General features: G+C 36.3%; 1 protein-coding gene across 1 annotated transcript; it reads right to left on the bottom strand.

Moving 5' to 3' along the window:
• Positions 1–1627: 1627 nt before the first annotated feature.
• Positions 1628–2476, bottom strand: LOC113371450. The gene has a single exon (XM_026612077.1). It carries the CDS (start codon positions 2474–2476, stop codon positions 1628–1630), a length of 849 nt encoding a protein of 282 aa, XP_026467862.1.
• Positions 2477–9018: the final 6542 nt, after the last annotated feature.

Raw genomic sequence — 9018 nt, 5'->3', positions numbered from 1 at the left:
AAACCAAATGAAATGTCTCCCTTCCGTAAGCTTCGAAAATGTTGCACTGCTTCGTATCCAGCCAAAAGTTCTCGATAATATGCTGGCCATAGTTGTTGTTTCTCAGATAGTTTTTTTGAAAAGAAGCCCAAAGGTTGCCAAGTGCCATTGATGTACTGCTGTAATACTGCACCGATAGAATGGTTGGATACATCGCTAAATAATGCTGTTTGAGCATTTGGAACTGGGTGTGCTAGTAATGTTGCTTTAGCCAATTCTTTCTTGCAAGTCTCGAAGTTATCTTGAAGCTGTGGGGTCCAAGAAATTGGTTGTGATCCAGATTTGGTAGATCCTGAGAGCAGCTTGTGTAGCGGAGCAAGAAATTCAGCTATGTGAGGAATAAACCTTCGATAATAATTAATCATTCCTATGAAGCGTCGCAGCTTTGAGTAGGTTGCCGGTAGCGGATATTCTTGGAGATCGTTGATACGGTCTTGTGGTGGCATAGTTCCATCTTTAGAAATTTCATAACCAAGAAATGTAACTTTGGGTGCACCTAATACGCATTTCGCTGGATTAATGACAACGCCGTGGTCTTTCAGACGTTGAAATAATTGGCGGAGATGATCTTGGTGTTCTTCTAGCGATGTAGATGATATAAGAATATCATCTAGGTATGCGTAACAAAAATCCAGACCTTGTGTAACCTCATCTATAAATCGCTGAAATGTTTGTGCTGCGTTCCTTAGTCCAAAAGTCATATACGGGAACTCAAACAGCCCAAATGGTGTTATTATTGCTGTTTTTGCAATATCATCAGGATGAACTGGAATCTGCTGAAAGGCTTTCACTAAGTCGATCACTGAAAATATAGTACATCCTGCTAAATTATGGGCGAAGTCCGCAATATGACGAACGGGATATTTGTCTGGAATTGTGCGTGAGTTGAGTAGCCGATAATCTCCGCATGGACGCCACGTCGAATCCTTTTTCTGTGTCAGATGTAGAGGTGAAGACCAAGAACTATCGGAGGGTCTTGCAATGCCTAATTCTACCATATTCTTAAATTCTTCTTTGGCTACGCGAAGTAATTCTGGCTTGAGGCGCCGTGGTCCAGAAGAAACTGGAGGTCCTGGAGTGGTTCTGATATAATGAAATGTTTTGTGTTTGCTTTCTTGACACAAGCCTGATGGTCTGGTGATGGATGGAAAATCAGCTAATAATTTGTTGTATGCACTGTCTCCAAATATAGACTTGACACTTTGTATCCGAGAGAATGTGACACATCCTGGAGATGACAATGATGTCAGGTTGTCATGTAGACGAGAATTCTTTATATCAATAATGATATTGTAGTACGCCAAAAAGTCTGCTCCAAGTATAGGCATTGTTACGTCTGCTACGATGAATCTCCAAGTAAAATTTCTTCTTAGTCCAAAATCTAATTGTAAAATAATATCCCCGTACGTGCGTATGTTGGTTCCATTGGCTGCAGACAAAGTATAGTTTAGTTGAGGATTAGGTTTAGCAGTTAAGCGCCTTGGATACACGCAAACGTCTGAACCTGTGTCGACCAAAAACTGTACCTTAGTTCTGCGATCACTTATGAAGAGGCGACGGCTTGATGAAGAGCAAGGATAGGTCGCCATCACTCCTTGCCGTTGGAGTTTTCCTCTCTGAACGAACAATGACTCTCGCATTTTCTTGCCTTCTTTCCGAATTTGGCGTGGTACCAACAGAATGTTTTTCGGTTGCGCGATCTAGAAGTACTTCTCGGCCTGAAGAAGTGGTTAGACCTGTCTTGTCGAAATGGGCTACAGTTTCTATTTGCTGATAGGTTGAGTCTGCTACGATAGGTTAACTTGGCTAATTTCTCTGTAAGATCTTCCACACGCTGTGTTAGTTGATCATTTTTATCAATTAGTTTTTGTATGATGTCTTGCTGTTGGTTGTTACTAGTTGCTGCGACTACTGGCGGTTGTGCAATCTCACATATTTTGTCGGCGAGCGATGCAAGTTCTTCTAGGTCTCCATTGATCTGGGTTTGCAGTATTTGTTGAGTCTGTGCCGGTAGTCGTTGAATCCAGATTTCTCGTAGGAGTGAATTGTCGACTGTAGTTGTTCCGACCAATGAACGAAGGTGACGTAGGAACTGAGAAGGACTTCGATCACCAAATTCTTCTTGCAAAAGTAATTGTCTTATCCTTTGCCGTTCGGAAATTGATAGCCTTTTGATTAATTTCTCCTTTAGTTTTATGTATTTATTCTCTGCAGGCGGAGAATTTATCACGTCCTCAATCTGGAGTAAATATTTGCAATCTAGGTGAGCTATTACAAATTCATATTTAGCCAGGTCATTAATGATGCGGCATCGAGAAAATATTGCTTCGGCTATTGTGAACCACAATGTCGGTTTCTCACTTAAAAATGGCGGTAGATGCGGAGTGCGTGAGATTGCGTCCAGTTCCCCTTTAGTGTCCTGTATGTCTTTATTCATTGTTTTTTATTATCTTCTGTACGGATAGTGCTCTATAGTAATTCAGCTCACACCAATTATGTGGTCCAATTCAGCGTCGGGGTCACCAATTATGTGGGGTGGTCCCACATATAAAAATCAAGACACTATAAATGAAAAATAAAGTTTATTACAAAATTATAATAATTACAAAATCTTCTTGGTTGAATTCTGGTATTCTTGGTATTCCTCGCTTGGACTCCGTAGTTTTTCTAGGTATTGCCTGCTCGACCAGTAGAAGAGAAAAGAGATCGAGGATGGTAGCTGCTTTGGTTATATACCTGGTAGCCTGACCCCCTCCACACATTAGGGTCCCTAATAGTGTGGAGGCTAGTGTAGCTCTTTACTACTATTTTTCAATAGTGGGAGAGCTAGTGTCGCTGCATATTTTTATTTTTTACATATAGCAACCTATTGGTTAGTAGAAGAATTATCACTTTCATAATATTAGAGGGAATGTTCAATTTCTTAAGTTTGTTCAGTAAAATGCCATGATCAACATTATCGTAAGCCTTATGTATATCCGTCGCTAACAATAGGAGGTATCCGTTATTCGAATTAGATATATGAATGTCATTAGATAAGGTACTTAACAGATCACTTGTGCCTTGACCTCGTCTAAATCCAAATTGGTTTTGATTGAAGAGAGACTTGTTTTCTAAATACCACTCCAATCTATTCTTGATGATGGCTTCAAATGTCTTATTCAAACAAGATAATAATGAAATTGGTCGATAGGATTCTATCTTCAAAGGGTCTTTATTCGGTTTCAAGATGGGAATAATTATAATTTTTTTCCAATCCTCTGGAATCCAGCATGTAGAAAGAATTGAATTAAATACCTCTATGATTAGACATTTTAATGCTATGGGGCTCTTCTTTAACATAATGTATGAGATATTATCCATTCCTGGCACGCTGTCTTTTTTATTTTTTAATATATTATCAAATTCATATAGTCTGATAGGAGAAATTAAGTCATCGGGATCTCTTCCGAGATTATTTGCAAAATTCAGATTGATTTCATTGGAGACCAAGTCTGGAACGAACATTTTTAGCATGTCTTCGAAGAATGAGCTAGCGACTGGAGGCTTAGATGAGTTTCTATTATTTTTGTTGTTAAAAATTTTCACTATATTCCAAAGCTTTGATGTATTAACATTACTATTGAGCGAGTTTGTAAAATCCATCCACTTTTTTCTCTTTTAGATTTGAGATTTTTTTTGTAATAGCGTTTATTTTTTGATACTCAATAAAATTGTTGTAAGTAAACTCGTCTACCATCTTTTTGTACGCTATTTTTCTTTTCCTGATCTGGTTTTCACATTCTTCGTCCCACCAGATAGCGGGTTTAAATTGCTTAATTGCCACTGTTTTACGTTCTTTGAAGTGTTTACCAGCTGCTTCGTTTATGATCTCGATAATGGCATCATATTTTGACTTATGATCCTCATGGAGGATCCATCACCACTTTTTTCAACTTATCTTCTATTTCCCATTCCATTTTCTGGAGGGATATACTCGTATATAATCTTTTACATCAAAGTTAGTTTTTAATGTAATGTTAATCGGCAAATGGTCAGATCCTAAGCTGCCCGCATAAATGTCCCACTGGATTTTGTCATATAGATTATTGGAACAAAAAGTAAGATCTATTGGCGTACCTTTCCTACTTGCCGTGCTGATAGTGGTTGGTCTTCCATCATTCATTATGGTGAGGTTTAGGTCTTCAATTATGTTGTATAGAATCTCGCCTCCTCTGTCAATGGAGGCACTACCCCAAGCTAAATTTTTGCAGATAAAATCCCCTATTATAAGTATTGGCATGGAAATAGTTTCAATTAAATCTTTAATGTTCTTGAAATATTCCTTAGAGTTCGGCGCACAATGGATTGAAATAATACATACCGGGTTTTCTAATTTTAAAATCACTGCACACATTTGGATAAGATGGCACTGAAATGGGTGGTTAATTTTCTCGCATAATATGTTGTCTTTGACTAGAATGGCAGTACCGCCATAACCGTCAACTGTGTCTTCTCGGAAAATCCGATAACCTTTGACAAAATATTTATGACCTTCTTTAAGCCAGGTTTCGGACAGACCTGCCACATGAATTTTATGAGACCACATATAATGTTCTATACTACTCTTGTTTGCTAACATTGATCTACAGTTATATTGTAAAATGTTTATTTGTTTCATAATGAAAGGAGTACTGATTGATTTATTTTTCTGAACTCACAGGTAAATCCTTATTAGATTTTTTCTTTTTTAAACTTGCAGGATCTATTTTGTGTTTAATTTTTACCATTTTGAGAAAAACATCACTTAACAAATTTTTTAATACGGGATCATTTGGATTATAGACGTCCTTTAGCAGCCTAATGAAATGATATAGGCCTCCTGATGTGTTAGGATCTTCACTTTTCCTATTAGATTTTACTTCATTTTCAGAATCAGAATCTGATTTGTTTTTCACTCTTTTTCTAGGGTTTTTAAAGTTTGCCTTGTCAGCCATATTTTCTTTATAAACAGGTTATATGTTATGTCCGATTACAGCCCCATTCTTTTCTCTCTTGGTTGAGGGTGGAACATGAATCCTTTTTGGTTTATTAAATGTCTGGAAGTTTGCAACATATCCTTGGTCTTCCTCCTCTTCCAGGTCCGATAGAACCATGAATTTATTGTTTATTAAAGCCCCACTCTGGTTAGAGTTCTTGATTTTCATAGGAGGGAAATCTTTATCTTTATTCAAGCTGCTAAGGTTAACTCTAACTGTTCTCGAGTATTTATCGTTATCAAAGATTTTTTTTGCTTCGTAGAAAGATAAATTCTGTGTTGCCATTAATTCATTAATATTTTTATATCTTTTATAGATCCTGCAATCTTTATTATAAGCCTCGTGGTTATCTTTGCACAGGCAGCATAGATTGTTGGTATCTTCTAAACATACGTCTTTAATATGAGGACCTGCACATTTGGGACACCTTAGGTCGTTCCGGCATTTTTCCCGAACGTGGCCAATACGCCAACATTTGTGGCATTGGGTGATCTTCTTAATATATGGGCTGACTGGGCATTTTACAGAATGTATACCTACCTTATCCGGCAGAATTGAACCTCTGAAAGATAATTTCACGCATTGCGAGTTGATTCTGCGTTTGTTGATGTTTTTTGGTATAAAACACTTTACGTCTATTACTGGAATGACTGATTCTATCTCTTCTAATATTTCTTCTGCCGTGAGATTAATATCTACATCAAAGATTATACCTTCCCTAATTAATAGGTATTTAGGAATGTAAGCTTTCAAATTATTAGCAGTAAAAAAATTATCGTCAAGAAGGCTATTTGCTGTTTTACCATTCCTAAGAACTAGTTTGACTTTATTGTTACCAATCATGATAATCTCCAGCAAATCTTCTTTCAGAATCGATCGTGATCTGTGTAGTAATTTTCCGAGAGCCATAGGGTGTAAACGTCCAATGTTTTTACTTAAAGATTCTACGTAAATGTAAAAAGGTCCAGTATCACACATATCAAAACGATTCGGTAAATGTATTTCATCAACGTTATTTTGATTAGAATTCTCATCACTAGGTACTTGCTCAATCATTTCAATATTTTGTGCTTCATTGCTTTTGTCACACACATTATCCATATTAATCGACTCTTCAATTCGAATTGACTCTTCAATCACCGTTTCAGCACTATTAATTTGCATTGGATTATGTTCCCTTCTTATTATGATCTCCTCATTATTAGAATTACGTAAATCTGTATTATTTTCATTTCCGACATAGTACACATTCCTTGCATTTGCAACAGTCACGCCAATTTCCGAACGTGTAGGAGGATTTTTATCGGGCGGACGGCCCTTTAATTGTCCAGTATCGGACTCCATAAAGACATTGATTTAATTAGCACAACAAAAATGCGGTTAATTTACTTAATTACCACTTATATTAATATAAAATACGCAATGTTTATACGACACTGCGTGCCCCCGGCAAGGGGACACGTGTTTAACGGTATCTATTTGTACACAATGCAGTCACTAACACAGGTCACTGGACAGGTAGAAAAAATATTAGTACTTTTTGATATTTATGGAAAGGTTATTATTTATTCACCGATGTTAACAGCTCAACGTCTGAACGAATACTGTCCGCAGGACTTTATTGGTAGGTATGTTCAGTAAGACCAAGTACTACTATCGTTATACCAAGTAAATCCTCTAATTGTAATATTAACAAATGTCAAAAAAACAACTTATTTTCTCGATAAATTTTTAAAATTATACTACTTGTAAGGCCGTAATATTTCAGTAAGTTCTATAAGACCATGATATATATCGCCAAAAAAAGTTCCATAAAAATCAGCTTAAATTTTACAAACAGTTAATTAAAAGAAAACGGCACGGTAGATTTTCACCTAAAACTAATCAGTATCATTCCCAACTAATATCTTTCGAACAGTTTTTGATTTTTTTAAATCGATTCGGTAGTTTGAGCTTGAATGTGGACGAAAAGTTTAACACTTTTTTTCAAATTACAAAAAAACGGCTTAGCAGATCGTCTCACAAAACTGACAAATTGTAGTCCTCATTGAGATACATCAAATGACTTTTAAATTTATGAAATCGGTTCAGGCGTTTTTGAGAAAACGTCGATCAAAGGTTTAATTTTGTCAAATGTCAAAGAAACGATAATAATTTTTGCAAACTTTGACGATTTTTCAAAATTAAACAACTTATCGTAGGGCCGTAATATTTTAGTATGATCTACAAGACTATGGTATTTACCATAAAAAAAAAATCATAAAAAGCGTCGATATTTTTTTTTTTTTTAACTTTATTACAATTAAACGGCCCGGCCGATCTTTACCAAAAACTAATCAGCACGATTCCCAATCAATATATATCGAACGGTTTTTGAATTTTCAAAATTGATTCAGAATTGCGGACTAAAACGTGGACGAAAAAATTTTCACTTTTCTGCGATTTACAAAGAAACGGCCCGGCCAATCGTCGCACAAGACTGAGAAACGCTAGTCCTCATCGAGATATATCAAATGGCTTTTAAAATTTTGACATCGATTCAGCCGTTTTGGAGAAAACGTCGATTTACGGCAAAAAATCTGTTCACACACACACACACATACATACACACACACATACTTTTTCCAAATTGGGTTCATTCGATTCAGAATGGCTTGAAACGTCGAGAAAACATAAAATTAGCGAGTCGGATTTTTTTATGAAAATATAAACTCCTCCTTCGGGAAGTTAATAAAAATCGTCGATTTTTTTTTAAAAACTTTATTACTAGAAAACGGCCCGGCCGATCTTTACCAAAAACTAATCAGCACGATTCCCAACGAATATCTTTCGAACGGTTTTTGAATTTTCAAAATCGATTAGGAATTGCGTGCTAAAACGTGGACGAAAATTTTTCCACTTTTCTGCGACATGCAAAGAAACGGCTCGGCCGATCGTCTCACAAAACTCAGAAACGAGAGTCCACATCGAAATACATCGAATGGCTTTTAAGTTTTTTAAATCGGTCCAACCGTTTTTGAGTAAACGTCGATTTACGGCAAAAAATCTGTTCACACACACGCACACACACACATACTTTTTCCAAATTTGGTCTCATTTGATTCAGAATGGCTTGAAACGTCGAGAAAACATATAATTAGCGAATCGGATTTTTTGATGAAAACATAAACTTCTCCTTCGGAAAGTTAAAAAAACGATCTTAGATAGCATGATGTTTCTTACTCAGTTTCAATGTACGAGTGACGTTGCAGTTTATGTGTAAAACGCTTGAATGCACAACAAGCACATGACATTTTGACAGTATTCAGTATGAATCAGAAGCATAATATATGCAAGTTGGAGCGTAACTTGGCCTTGCCATAACATTTGTCTGTTGTGCGGCTGAATCGGCTCATTAATCGGGCTGATTAGATTTTCTAAAGAAGAAAGGCCGCGTCGTTTCTTCATAATTTAAAAAAAAACTAGTGGAGTATGGCATCGTACCTTAGGCAAATTGCTGGAACTTCCTGTAATATAATGAAATTTTCGAGGAATTTTAAATGTTTGCTAATCTGAAGCGATTTATATTACGTCGAATCATCGTCGAATAATTGTCCTTTGTTAGTGGACTGTAATTTTGATGATCGACGAAATATGAAATTTCCACGATGATTGTCATTTGAAAAGTCCTGTTACATATTTACGTTCGGTTTATTTTATTCTAATTTACAAATACGCGCTTTTTCTCTGACTGTTCATACTAAACTGACTATTTATATAAATTCCAGGCCCGACGGTGTACACCAAGGATGTCAAACTCAAAGGTGCAATCGGGCCGCATAAGCAAGGTTTAACTTCAAGCGGGCCGCATAAACAAGGTTTAACTTCGATATATATATATTGAGGATTTTTTGTTCGATGTTGAAACATATTGAAATGAATAAAACAGCCAATGCGTCGAATGTAAAGAATTTATTTTATT

The sequence above is a fragment of the Ctenocephalides felis genome, unplaced genomic scaffold, assembly GCF_003426905.1.
Source record: "Ctenocephalides felis isolate EL2017-DRISC unplaced genomic scaffold, ASM342690v1 CF-g0.4_SCAFFOLD_01492, whole genome shotgun sequence".
NCBI classification, from domain to species: domain Eukaryota; kingdom Metazoa; phylum Arthropoda; class Insecta; order Siphonaptera; family Pulicidae; genus Ctenocephalides; species Ctenocephalides felis.
This window is presented reverse-complemented; position numbering and strand designations above follow the sequence as displayed.